At 40.9% G+C, this 14,963-nt stretch overlaps 1 protein-coding gene across 1 annotated transcript; it reads left to right on the plus strand.

The window, feature by feature from the left end:
* Positions 1–10,512: 10,512 nt before the first annotated feature.
* On the plus strand, positions 10,513–11,531 carry LOC126703814 (uncharacterized). Its single transcript, XM_050402884.1, has 2 exons — positions 10,513–10,914; positions 10,995–11,531. Exons 1-2 carry the CDS (start codon positions 10,513–10,515, stop codon positions 11,529–11,531), a joined length of 939 nt encoding a protein of 312 aa, XP_050258841.1.
* The last annotated feature ends 3,432 nt before the right edge of the window (positions 11,532–14,963 follow it).

Raw genomic sequence — 14,963 nt, forward strand, 5'->3', positions numbered from 1 at the left:
AAATCCGCTTATTTGTTTTGGACTTGGAAACCACCAATCTGACCCACTTCTCCGAAGTACTAGTAGTGTCCAAAACTTAAGCTCCTAAGATCAAAATTTGAGATTCATCCATTTAGTCTGGATTCCCTCAAGATTATTGTCCAGACTTCATCAAGGTTTCCCTTTCAAAGAAAAAATGAACTCTCACAAGTGTGTCTTGAACTTGAAATTACATTGAGTCACTACTTCAACCTATCATTCCCATTCGGTGCCTACCAGTCTCTCACCTATCATTCCCCTTTCAGTGCCAAACATTCTCATCCACTATTTTCACCAAAAATTCTCATCCACCATTCTCAACTACCCATCTACCGTTCTTCATCTCTCCATTATAAATAGAATGGTTGGATTCATTGAAAAACTCATCAAGAAAAACACACTGAATCATGAAATGAAGATTTGCTTCTTTCAAATTTTCAAATCCTCCTTCCCACAACTATTTCTTGTTATAGCCTCATCATTCTCAACATCTAGCAACCAATATTGCTTCATAATCAATTTGAAATCAACCTTCTTATGGTTCAGTAAAGATTCTTCTCACAACATCCTTGTTGTTTTAAGATCCAAAAAAATTTTGTTTCCCCACTTAACAACCTCATTTGTTCATAAAGTTACTCATAACAAGGCCGATATCGTTGTTCCGTGCATCCTCGGACTTGGTTGGCCAAGAAATCTAAGTCTAGAGAAGACACCTGTTTCTAAGCTCAAGGACCTCATAGTCTTTCTCCAATTGCTTGGTCTTCCAGCATAAGCAGCGGTTCGGAACAAACAGCAACTTGGCTAGTTTCTGAAACCAGGATCACCAGTTAGCTCCATCATTCATTTTCTGTGCTTTTCCAACAAGTGGCATTAGGTGAAGGTGATAAAGAGTGTTGGGGTATCCTACAAATTTTCCCCCATCCAACACTTACGATGACCTCCAAGGTACCAACTCATCAAAAATCAACCTTTGGTGTCGGTAAATGGTCACCAAAGCCTCATTCCATGTTCCCACCAGCATGGGACCCAAAGGTCATCATTGCTGGTACCTCAAAACACACTTTTCTGAAATTACTCCAACTAAAATTCTACTTGAAGTATTTCAAAAAGTACTCTTCTGAAATTACTTCAACTTAACGTCTGTCGGCATGGTCCCATCACACAAGCACATTCTACGACTTGCCATCAAACTCCACCCAGTATGCAATTAGTCCCATGTTCCAAAATATACTCCCCAGAAACATCTACACCAAAAATTCCTTGACATACAGGGCCAGCTCCATGGTGTCGTATGTTTCACACAGTCACCATCTCCTTTTCATCTTCATCGTCTTCTTTTCACAATCTCCCCCAACCTAAAACCATATGCTTCTAAAATTACCTCAACTTAACCTGAGTGAAACAATAACACATGCGCACTCAACCACTTTCCCACATGTCCTCGCCATAATCCAAAGTATATTCTTCAGAAATTACATTGCCTGGACTTCTTAAAAACGCGAGGCTAGCCCCATGACTCTACATGTTGTACCCAACCAATATCCTTGCCTCTTCCCCATCTTCTACACCCTGTGATCACTGCCAACGATCCAAAATACTCTTCTGAAATTACCTCATCTTAACCTCTGCTAAAATGATTCAATCTCGCAAGTACATCCAACTACTAGCAAATAACTTTCAGCCTCACTAACCCATTCCAAGTACCATGGAACACTCTTTTGAAATTACTTCAACTTAACCTCTGTTAAGAAGGCTCGGTCATGCAAGTACATTCAAATACTCGCAGACCCCTTTTCGGTCTCATCAAAGCCTTTCATATGGGTGGGTCTACTCTTCGGAAATTATCTCATCCCGTTGAAAGCTTCACCACCTTCAACTACTTCACTTAAAGAGTCAAGTATAAAAATCCATTTTTGAAACTCATTCCCGCACCACACTTCGAAACTGTATGCGTGAACAAGTCTCGAGGGGGCATTTGTAGAGTGGGAAAATTCATGACCTATCACAAGTTGACACATCATACTACCAAGTCCACAAAATACAATCAATTACAAAGCGCCACGTATTACTGCTAGGTTTTGCTATCACTACTCAGGAACCAACAAAAATTTGCCAAGTGTCATTGAAATAGAGGCATAAAATGCATGCAAAAACCAATCACACATCAGTGTGTGTAAGCGATGACATGAGCAGTCCAGCATGTGCAAGCGATGACATATGCAATCCAGCGCGTGTATGCGATGACATAAGTGGACCAATCAAGCTGTGACGTGTGTCATCAATCAGACTCTGCCATGTGTCGCTCACCCACCCCCAAACTCCTATAAATAGAAACCTTCCTAAGACATTTAAAGGGGAGACCAAGCCATCTAGAGCACAAGCAGCATCAGAGAAGATTCAGAAGTACTCAAAAGTACAGAAGCTCTACGGGAATCAAGCCTCAAAGCCTTCAAGAACTTCGAGAACTTCAACCTCAAAATCGAAGAACATTCGAAGCAGAATCATCCAAACTATTTGCCTAGATCCTAAAGTTTGCCGGAATCAAGCTCAAAAGCCTCCAAAAACCTCAACAAACCATAAATCAACGAAGCTCTACGGATTCAAGCCTATAAAGCCCCGAAAAACTTCCACCACAAACCTTCGAAGACGAAGAACACGAAGAACATGAAGAACAAAGGATTTCTAACAAGCTCATAGCTAGAGATTCATTGTAATTCTGTTTCAAAGATCTTCGATCCATTCTTCAGCTAAATTGAAGTATATTTGGTGTTCGAATCAAAATCACATTACCACAATTCTAATCAACAAATCTTTCAAGGAGATCGAATTAGAGGATCACTCTTTTGTAATTACAGAGAATTGTACCACACATTCATCAATACAAATTCACATTTGTGAAACTATTTTACTTGTTTGATTTATTTCGAACTAGAAATTTAGTCATCTACAGATATCAATAACAATTTGTTAAAAAACAACAATTAATTAACCATGAATGAAGATTTGTTAAAATCATCCACCAAGAACGAAATTATTAAAATCTTCCAGATTCACCACCAAAGAACCAAGATTTTCAAAGCCGGACAGGACCATACGATTCAACTTGATTATCCTCGAATCCCTTCCCATCACGGTTCTTTTAACCCCCCCCCCCCCCCGAACCGTTCTATACACAAAAGTGAGAGAACCGTTTAAACCACCGTTGAACCTCACAGTTCTCAGAACCGTGAACGGTTCTCACAATTCCTCCCAACCACAAAAATTTTCACTAAAAAGGCCAGTAACTGGGCTCATTTGTCACTGCCAAAAGCTCAAGCCTTCACAACCACACACTTGTTTCTCATCACATTACTTTCACTTGCTTTTTTAGATTAATACCTGCCCCATGTTCAAACTTTGATGTATCTTTGTTTTTATGAAATAAACTTTTTTTATGAAGGCCTTTGAGTGTATATAATACGTGTAGTTTCGGCTAATTATATTAGTATATTACAATTTTAATAGAATATTTTAAATAATTAGAGGACATTTATTTAATTTTTGTAGTAAATTACGAGAAATATCATCGAATCTTTAAGCAAAATATACTTTTAACTTCTTTAAATACTATTTATGTTTGAATTTGTTAAAATTTTCACTTTTATTTTATTTATTTTCATATTAATTAATTATGACATCATCACGGTCCAACTTCAATTAGACCTCGGTCAAATCTCAAAAATCTTGAATCTCTTTCTTTTACTGTTTTTTGAACGGTCTTGGTTTGAAAACCATGCGAAGAACAATGGGGCTAGAGCTATAACAACAGTGAAGGGTAAAAAGTAAAAGGCGAAAGAGTTATGAAAAATGATCTTTATGATAAAACATTCAGACATAATTAAGAACACTTGCATTAGTGTTTGCATAATAAATAAATAAATAAAAAGTATCACACTTTAGCCAACCAAATTTAAAATTTACCTACATCAGGCTATGCAAAATTGTGTAAAAATATATAGTTGTTACAGTAATCGTATAAATTTATATTGGTACTATTTATTTTGCATTTAATTTTTTATTCTTTCTTTACATATCCTAATGATGAAAAAAGAGAATTGATGATGGTTGTTGTGTGTAGAGAAAGAGAAACAATTAAAAAAATCAAGAAAATTTGATATTTTAATGAAATATAATGTAAAATAGATAATTTGATGTGAAGTGTTTTGAAAAATAAGTATATAAAATAGTAAAAATAAATTAGGTAAATTGCAAAGTACACCCCCTAAAGTTTGAGATTGTTTAAATTTTACATTCTAAAGTTTGGTTCCATTAGACATTAGCAAAACTCCACCTTCTGTTAGTTTTGGCTATTAAGTGACACATTAACATACTGATGTGTATTTGTTTTTTCAAATCAACCTCTCAGAATGACATTATTTAATTCAAACAAAGAAATGAGTTTAGATGTGAACTAAAGTACATTTTTTGGTAGTTTTGGGAGGCTGATTTGACAACAAAAAAAACACATTAGCATGCCAATATATCACTTAACAATCAAAACTAACAAATGGCGGAATTTTGCTAACAAAACCAAACTTTAGAGTATAAATCTAATATCTCAAATTTCAAAGTATAAAATTAAAATAATCTTAAACTTTAAGGGTTTATTTTACAATTTACCCAAATAAATTTCTAGATCAGAATGTTTGCATAACATTCAAACATTCTAGACCATCTCTAAGGCCCCATAGCGCTGCCACCATGGAATGAGTGAAGCCAACAGCCCTGTTGAAACTTCCCAGCCAAGCACCCCTGGAAACTGGACTTTAATGCTTAGTACTGTTAGCAGCATTATCATAAAATGGTTGACGGAGCATTATAGTAGTATCTTATAATTGAGTTATAGCGCATAACACACGCACGGCAACTTTTATAGCGTACTGATATATAACTGATAGAAAGACATGCTAGTCAAAGTCTCCGAATAATACTAGTTTTGTAATAAAATTTTCAAATTTTTTAACATCTTTCTCTTTCATTTGGTGTTTTCTTATCAAAGGGTGCAACAACTTTTGTTTTTTTCGTAATATTTTTACAATAAATTCAAAATGATAGATTGTTATAGGTTTTTAATTTGAATTTATTATTGAAACTATTTTTTTTATTCACTAATAACAGAAAATAATAACTTATTACTTAAAATTTGTTGTACATAGCCAGGGACAGAACCAGAATTTGAACATAGGGGGGGCAAAGCATGAACCGAAAAAATTTCAAGTGACATGGTCTATTAAAAAAAAATCATGGTAGACAAAACAATTGCACTTTATTAAGATAAATATTTAAGTCAAGAAGGAAATAATATGAACCAAAAAAGTTGAAAGTTACAATATGATATTCTAACATTTTCGAAGAAGAAGAATAAAAAAAGAAAATGACTTCGAATCTCCAAATTTTGGGTAATTTGAATTAATATGTTGATTTTATCACGTTGCCCAACTCAAAAATATGATAAACTCATACTTTTGGATGCAACTGAAAATCACACTAATGAAGTTTTCAAAACTTTGTTTGAAGATTTTAAAAAATTGGGATATTAATACTAAGAGTTGACAATGCTACATCATCAATATTGGCTTCTAAAAGAATTTTGAATTTTATCTTTAAAAAAAAAATTTAATATTGTAATTGACGTTTCCATAATTTATAAATCAATTAAAAAGTCATATAAATTATTGTCACCTTCTAAGGGAATTTTTTTTTTTCTATGAGATTTTTTTTGTTATGAATTATTGAATTATGATATCGATGATTTGTAGATTTTTTGTTGTGTTGTGTTTGGACCAATCCAAAAATTTGAGGGGGTCAACTATAAAACCAATATGCCACTTAAAGATTTCAAAGAAATGGTTTGTGGGGGCGCCCGCCGCCGCGGGGGGGGGGGGGGGGGGGGGGGGGGGGTGGTGGGGGGGTTAGTGGGTCCGTCCCTGTACATAGCATTTCTCTCGTTTTAATCACCGGCTAGAATTTAAACTCCTACTCCCCACTACATTTCCAACAACGAAAAACAATAAGTATTTTTACCACCAGAACAAAGTCTTCCAATGAAAGAACCAGTTGTTGAAGAAATGCAGAGACAAGTTGAGCATACTAATGGTGTTAATGGGGTTGGCGAAAAAGATGACTTCAACCCAAGTGCTCAGCCTCCATTTAAGATAGCAGTGACCCGAGCTGCCATTCCCAAGAATTGCTGGGTCAAGAATCCGTGGTCTCTGCTGCCAAGTCATTTTACCAGAGATGAATTTGCGGTCTTTGTATTGGCAGCAGCTACAATCTACTTCATTAATTGTTGGTCTTTTTGGCCACTCTACTGGGCTGCTCAGAGGACCATGTTCTGGGCTATAGTTGTTCTTGGACATGATTGGTAATCTCATGCTTATATATATTCTTTGCCTTCTAACATCTAAAACCGCGTTATTATTGATTTTCACATACAGTTATACTGTGTTTGGTTTTTGATTGAACAGTGGCCATGGAAGCTTTGTTGTGGTCGCCTTGGCAGCAGCTGCAATCTACTTCAATACTAGGTCTTTTTGGCCACTCTACTGGGCTGCTCAGGGGACCATGTTCTGGGCTATATTTGTTCTTGGACATGACTGGTAATCTCGTACTTGTGAATTCTGGTTAGGGTGACTACGTTAAGTGGAACATATTCTAATACTTTAAATATTAATAAAAGATTTATTTAATTTTGATATTTGTTCTTTATTTAAAATTTATTATTTTAGATGCAAAGTTACAAATTAAAACCAATTCATTGTATTACTTTTTTTTTTTTCCTGAATAAATACTTTATCAACCAAGTAAAAGAGGAGAACAGTTAGACGAACTAATATTGAAGTAAAATAAACATTATTTCATTGAGTGAAGCAATCAAGTACTAAAAAAGTATAATAGATCATTGTAACAAAATTATATATTTGATATCTTTAAATAAAATTTGAGTATAAATTTATTTATTTAGTGAGATATTAATGAGATTTTTTTTTTTTTAGAAAGGAGATATTAATGAGTTTTTTTAACATTCATGTGTGAGAGATTAATGAGTTCTATACTCTAAAACTGAAAAAAATAAGTAGTTATTACCACATCTAATGAAAATTTTTTTCTTTAACTGATTTTTCTTTGATTAAAAAAAAACTAAATATTATTTATTGATGAATAATTATGACTTAATTAATACTTCTAGTTTTACATAGATACCTCTGTTGGTAAAAATTTTGGGGCATTTTTTTCATTCGCTCCCTAGTCAGTAGCCTATTGGCCTCGCTTCCTTAATTGCCATGGATGGGGAGTTTGGTGGGGCGTATCTCTGGCTTATCTTTAGATTTAGTTATAAATTACTGACATTTCATGAAATTCACTGCGAATCCTACAGGAGAATCAGCCTTAGAACTCACCACCTGAACTACGGGAGTGTAGAGAATGACAAGTCATGGGTCCTGGTATTATCTCTCATCCATTATTTCAAAAAAAAAAAAAAAATGCTCTCATTAATCATGAACGTGAATATAATGAATATATGGAACTAAACTTTTAATTTTTTGAAGCATGCCATGTCAACTGTTAATATTTTGTTTGTGGTGATTCTCATGAATATAATTTAACAGAAAATGGAAATAATAATGAAATTGATGCGCTTATTATTATTATTATTATTATTATTATTATTATTAATTAAGGATGAAAGTGTAAGTTTAAAAAACGAAAAATTAACCTAAAAATTAAATTTTCACTTATAAAAGGTCCTTTTTAACTTCATTTTTAATAAAATTAATATTATATTTTACTATCGACAAGAGTAGTTTTAAGAAAATTACTTTTTATTATTATTATTTTTTGGTTTCAAGAAAATCATTGTTCTTTGGTTTAGTATAATTTATCTTAATAGTAAAACTTAGATACAGTATTTAAGTATTATTTCTTAGATTCTTTTATAAAGATTCAGCCATGTGATTGTATTTAATTAAAAATATACATTTATCTATGACAAAATAGTTACATAACTAAATCTTATGTAAAAAATCTAAGAAACAGTATCTAAATATTATACCGAACTTTTGTCCTTAATTATCTCAAACCTAAATTACTATATGTAGTACGTAGACCTAGACCAAACAACCGAAGACCAAACTGTCAAAAGCTAGAATATGCACAATTACTATATGTAGTATGATGATACTGAAAACAATACCACCAATGAGTCGCACGCTCCTCACTCGATCGCAGATGACACCTGCACAACGAAAAGGAATAACCTAGCAGAGAGCACCGGTGTGGTACCGGCCGAATACCCTCCGAAGGTCAAGTTAGAACTATTCTCACTGCTCTAGAGTGCTAGAGAGGGTAAAATTACGCGTACCTTGGTTTATGAGAGTGCTGGGTTTTTATAGTGGAGAGGGCTGACCCTCTTTTCCTTGGAGCGGAAGTCTTTTCCTTATAGGAGTCTCCTTGGGCGTATTTTACGGGATTCTTTCCATATAAGAGTCCTTAGGTTCCATGAAACGTGGGGAGCAAGCTATTTACTTGTACACGTAAATGTGCATAATGGTAATTTCACAGACTGACGCCGTCAGTCTACGTTATCCCGTCAGTCCACGCTTATCCCGTAAGCTTCAGGAAGTTCGGCCTCTGGAGTTCTTTAGCCTTAGGTCACCGTCAGCCAAGAAGGTATACTGACGGCAAGACCATCTCGTCATCCTTGCTAAGTTTGCACCTTCACCCTTGCCAGGTCTGCACCGTCACCCTTGTCAGGTATGTGCCGTCACCCTTGTCAGGTATGTGCCGTCACCTTTGCCAGCATATTTTTTATCCTCATCATTTGCCCCCTACTCCATACATCCGTCACCTTCTGTACTGACGGGTTTATGGAGTTTGCTTTCAAAAGAGGCAGAAACATCGTTTGCGTAGATCTGAGCATTTAATGCCTTGGACAGGTGGCTCGTTCCCATTGGCCTCACTTCTGACGAGACGTCGCTTCGTCTTCCGCGCCATTTTTTCCATATATAAACAGCGTTCTCAGTCATTTTTCACTATTTCAACCCTGCTGAGCTTGTGGAGAGACAGACCGTCGCTCACCTTCCGTCAACTTCACTTCCGTCAGTTTATCCGTCGCTGTAGCCGTCCTGAAGGCTTTCATACCGGTAAGTTTTCATCCTCTCTCCTTCCTTCTTTTTCTTTTTATTTTTGCCTTATTAGTGAGGCCGTCAGCCTAGGTACTTAGTTTGAACCCGTCACTTGTAGGTAGTCAGATGTCGAGTGACGCGTCTTGTGATGAGTCGTCAGTCCGCGAGGGAGCGGGCTACGACGAGACCTTTGGTTCTGGAAATGAGTCAGAGTTCTCCCTCCCGTCGGAGAGAGAGTCGTCAGCCCAATCTCCCGACGGTGAAGAGAGTTTTGCTGAGGGAGATGGGGATGAGGGAAGAGGGGATGAAAATGACGGGGACGGAATAAGCGTTGACGGGGATGGAATAGATGTTGACGGGGAAGATAGTGACGGGGATGAGAGATCCAGTGAAGGAACCTTGGAGGGTTCCGGAGATAACCGTCCCTTCATTCTTCCTGAGGATTGGGCCGTCAACAAATTTTTGCCTGGGATGAGTGGTAAGGTCTTTAGGGAGTTACGGGTTCGTTATCAGATCCCAGACCACATTCCCATCCGTCTCCCTAGAGAGGGTGAGAGGTGTTACTCCGGGCGGACAGCTGACGTCGGTATGTATGACGCCATGTTTGCTGCGGGCCTGAGGTTACCGTTGACGTCGTTGCACCGTCAACTAGCTGATTTCCTTGGAATATCCGTCACCCAAGTTGCCCCAAATGCCTGGAGGACTTTTATAGGAGCTGAAATCCTATGGGGCAGTCTTAGCGGAGGACACCGTCAGCTTACACTAGGAGAGTTCTTTTATTGTTATAGACCTCACCATATTGCCTCGTCCAAGGGGACGTATCACTTTAACGCCCGAGAAAAAGGGCTACGGTTAGTGTCAGATATGCCTGACTCGAATAGAAATTGGAAGAGTAGGTATTTCTTTGTTGAGGGGACGGACTGGGTCTGCCGTCAGGAGGAGTGGGTGACGATGCCCAGTGGTTATTTTGACAATACATGGGCCTTTGTCAAAGATTCAGGTCAATCCCGTCACTCATGAGGCTCGTGTGTGTTTTTTAAGTGACGGTCGTAACACTTGTTATTTTTTCTTTTTCAGCTTATATCCGTCCGCAGATAACTGACGAGCAGGAGGGGTTCATCCAACGGATTCTAGAGATCCCTTTGGAAGACCGTAAGTGCCGGGATTTGATCACCCTTGACACCCTCCACTTATACTGTGGGGGCCCAGATCCGTCAGCGGAAGCTCGTAGGTTGGAGGAGTTTGCGCGCCGGCGTAAGTAGTCTTCAACCCCCGTCAGTTTAATTATTTCCGTCACTTTCCCTTATTAGTCTTTCTTCGTTTTGTAGAGATGGAATCCGCGAAACAAAGGATACGGGCCGCTGCAGCTCGTCAGAAAGAAGAGAGGAGGGCCAAGGAAGCAGGGGGGGAAGCCTCGTCAACCCCCGTGGCCGTCGCCAAGGTGGCGAAGAGGAAACCTGACGGGAGTGATGGCCGTCCAGCCAAAAAGATTGCCGTCACTCCGTCAGTCGAGCCATTGAAGGAGAAGTCCCCTCCGACGTCTGGCCACGGCGCGGGAAAGGGGGTGATGACTTCCACTGGTCCCGTCAACGAGGGCCCGTGCCGTCTCCTAACCCACAAGGAATACGCCGTCGGGGAGGTTGAATCTCTTATCAAACCGACGGACATGGAGCCCTGTGATCAAGTAGGGACGGAAGATTTAGGGGCGTCGGCCCTCTTTGATCTCTCCAGGGTAAGTTTCTCACGTTTTCGGTTTGAACATGCCATATCTTGTTTTGATGTATTTTTCATCTGACGGATACGCTTTTTTAGGCTTTGGTTCGTGTCAAAGCCCTTCGTGACCGTTGCGAGGCGAAGGAGGGGGTCGTCAGTCGAGTTCGCAGCCACAACAAGAACTTGTTGAATCAGCAGGCTCAGTACAAGGAAGCCGTCCGTGTCCTTAACCAGGAACTGAAAGATGTTAATACTAAGCTGACGGAGGCCAGTGGTGAGAACGTCAAGCTCCAAGGAGAGGTGACGGCTCTGGAGGAGAAGCTACAGACGGCGGGGGCTAACGCGATCAGAGATTTCAAAACGTCGCAGTCTTTTATCGACTCATGTGGTCAGTATTACGGCACTGGGTTTGATGACTGCCTTCGACAGGTCGCGTCGGCCTTCCCGGATCTGGACTTGTCTGGGATTACAATGGACGATGGAGACGACGTCTCTCTTCAGCCCGAACCTACTCCGGAGCATGACAGCAGCGTCGTCCTAGCCCAGCCTGCCGTCAACCCTACAGCTCCTGATTCTCCGGCGGTTATCGTGGACGTTGAGGACCGTCCTGCTGACGGCAACCCTCCTGCTGCTTAATTATAGCTATGTACTTAGGCAGTTTGTTCTTTTTTTTCTTTTTTCAAATTTTCTGAAAAACAGTTGCTATTTTTAGTTTTAAACGGTTGTAATACAATTGTAGTTTTAAACAATTGTAATGTTCAAGTGCCCTTGTCGTTTGTATAATTGCACGTATTTCATTTCCGTTGCTTCTATCTATTTATTTTAGACAAAATTGTTGGAAATTCCCGTCAGCTTTACGACCGTCAGTTTGTATGTCAACTCTTTATTGGTCCGTCATTTTCGAGGACCTTGTCTACGATGGTTATTCCATCTTATTGGACCGTCAGCCCTTTGGCTGTTGGCCTTTTCGGGCCGTCAGTTTTTTGGCCTTGGCCTTGATGTCATTTGACATCTTTTTGGTCCGTCAGTTTTGAGGACTGTTTCTACGATGGTTATTCCATCTCGTTAAACCGTCAGCCTTTTGGCTTTTAGCCTTTTTTGGGCCGTCAGTTTCTTGGCCTTGGCCTTGATGTCTTTTGACATCTCCGTTGGTCCGTCGGTTTTGAAGGCTCGATCCATATGATAACTCTATCTATTGGACCGTCAGCTTTTAGCTGTAGCCTTCTCGGACCATTGTTTTCTTTGGCTTTTTAGCCTCGATGCCTTAACATCTTTCATTAGTCCGTCAGGCTTTTCCTTAGCCCGTGAGTTACGGACTTAGTCGTTCTTGGGTCGTAAACTTAGTGGACCGTCGGAGGAAAAATATACTTCAATGATTTCTGAATAAAACTCCTCTTATTGCCATGCATTTAAATAAAAGTAATTAAAACCAAACCCTGACCCTTGGGCTAAAAAAAAGTATTGTCGAAAAAACTAAAGCAAACGATAAATCTGAGGAGTTAAACTATAATTTGCTAAAAAGTAAAAGAAATTGGTCTTTATGCCGCTGCTTCTATTGGTAGTACTTCCGTAGGTGCTCGGTGTTCCATGGATGTGGTAGCTTCTGTCCCTCCAATGTTTCAAGGTGGTAAGTACCTTTTCTCTGCCACGACGAGATTCGGTAAGGACCTTCCCAATTGGGGCCGAGTTTCCCTTGGGTAGGGTCTCTAGCGGCGCCCATGACCTTCCTAAGAACAAGGTCTCCGACTTGGAAGTCTCTGTGTCGGACCCGAGAGTTGTAGTATTTGGCCATGCGATCCTGGTACCTAGCGAGCCTTTGTTCTGCTGCTGCCCTGATCTCATCCACTAGGTCGAGCTGTAGTCGCATAGCTTCATCGTTTTTGTCCTCATCATGGTTGTGTACCCTATAGCTTGCGAGTCCGACTTCTGCCGGGATGACTGCTTCGCTTCCGTACGTCAGGCGGAACGGTGTCTCTCCTGTTGGTGTTCTTGCCGTCGTCCTGTATGCCCATAGTACACTTGGCAATTCTTCGGGCCATATACCCTTTGCCCCCTCGAGCCGAGTCTTGATGATCTTGAGCAAGGATCGGTTTGTGACTTCGACTTGGCCATTAGCTTGAGGGTGGGCGGGGGAGGAGTAATGGTTCCTTATTCCCAACTGTGAGCAAAAATCCCGGAACTGGTCGTTGTCGAACTGTCTCCCGTTATCCGAGACAAAGACTCTAGGAATGCCAAACCTGCATACGATGCATCTCCAGACGAAGCTCCGAACGTTTTTCTCCGTAATCGTGGCTAATGCTTCAGCTTCCACCCATTTCGTGAAATAGTCGATGCCTACTACCAGGAATTTCAGCTGCCGCATAGCTGTAGGGAATGGTCCCATAATGTCTAATCCCCATTGTGCGAACGGCCATGGGGCTGTCATTGGGGTCAGCTCTTCGGTTGGTTGTCTAATGATATTGCTGAACCGTTGGCATTTGTCGCAGGCCCTGACATAGGCTTCGGCGTCCTTCTGCATGGTGGGCCAATAATACCCTGCTCGTACAAGCTTGTGTACCAATGATCTGGACCCTGAGTGGTTTCCGCAGATTCCTTCATGTACTTCTCTCATGACGTAGTCCGCCTCTTCCGCACCCAAGCATCTCAGATACGGTCGGGAGAAACCTCTCTTGTATAGGACGTCTTTTATCAGGACGAACCTTGCCGCCCGGACTTTAAGTTTCCTTGCGGCTTCCTTCTCGTCCGGTAAGACCCCGTTTTTTAGGTACGAAACCAACGGCGCTGCCCAGCCGCTGTCGGAGCATATTTCCTGCATATTGCTGAGATCTATTAGCGGGGAAAGCTGTACAAAGGAGAGTACATTACCAGGGACGATCATTCGTTCTGCTGAGGCGGCCTTCGCGAGACGATCCGCTCGCTCGTTTTCCTCTCTGGGAATCTGGATGATTTTGGCTTCTAGGTCACCCACTCTTGTCCTTACTTCGTCAAAGTACTTCTTCATCTTTTCGCTCTTGCACTCGTAGTCTCCATTTATCTGGTTGGTGATGACCTGTGAATCGCAGTAGACGACTACCCTTGCGGCTCCTGCTGCTTTGGCGAGGTCGAGTCCTGCTATTAGTGCCTCATATTCTGATTCATTATTGGTGGCGGGAAAGTTTAGACGGACCATACATTCAATGGTGTCTCCTTCAGGTGATAGTAACACAATGCCGGCCCCTGCGGCTTGCCTGTTGGATGATCCGTCCGTATGTATGCTCCATTGAGGGGACTCTGCTGCCCCCTGGTCCTCGTCATGGGTGAACTCAGCTATAAAGTCGGCGACAGCCTGTCCCTTGATGGCGGTCCGCGGACGATACTGAATGTCAAATTCGCTCAGCTCGATTGCCCATAATGCCAGCCGGCCCGCGGCCTCGGGGCTGCTCATTGCTCGCCGTAAAGGCTTGTCCGTCAGGACAGTTACCGTGTGAGCTTGGAAGTACGGTTTGAGCTTTCGGGCTGCTGTAACCAATGCGAAGGCAAGTTTTTCCATCGGCGGGTATCTTTCCTCGGCACCGCGAAGCGCTCGGCTTGCGTAGTATACGGGTTTTTGCACTCTTTCTTCTTCTCTCATCAGGGCTGCGCTAACAGCTGCGGGGGAGACGGCCAGATAGAGAAAAAGCTCTTCTCCCGGCTGCGACGGGCTCAACAACGGTGGAGAGGAGAGGTAAATCTTCAATTCTTCGAACGCTTGCTGGCATTCGTTGGTCCATTCAAAGGATTTTTTCAATGTCCGGAAGAAGGGCAAACACTTGTCCGTTGCTCTCGACACGAACCTGTTAAGTGCCGCTATTTTTCCATTCAGGCTCTGTACCTCCTTTACACTTCTCGGCGGTGTCATTTCCATAATGGCTCGGATTTTATCCGGGTTCGCCTCGATTCCCCTTTGAGACACCATGTATCCCAAGAATTTTCCTGCCGTTACTCCAAAGGCGCATTTCCCTGGATTGAGCTTCATATTGTAGGAGCGGAGTGTATCAAATGTTTCCTTGAGATCTCCTAGATGATCTTCCTCCCTCCGGCTTTTAACTA

The sequence above is a fragment of the Quercus robur genome, chromosome 10 (assembly GCF_932294415.1).
Source record: "Quercus robur chromosome 10, dhQueRobu3.1, whole genome shotgun sequence".
Taxonomy (NCBI): domain Eukaryota; kingdom Viridiplantae; phylum Streptophyta; class Magnoliopsida; order Fagales; family Fagaceae; genus Quercus; species Quercus robur.

Coding starts and splice junctions, on each gene's coding strand:
- LOC126703814 (XM_050402884.1), top strand. CDS start 10,513: ATGGAATCCGCGAAACAAAGGATACGGGCCGCTGCAGCTCGTCAGAAA. Junction 10,915..10,994: donor CCCTCTTTGATCTCTCCAGG/GTAAGTTTCTCA, acceptor ACGCTTTTTTAG/GCTTTGGTTCGTGTCAAAGC.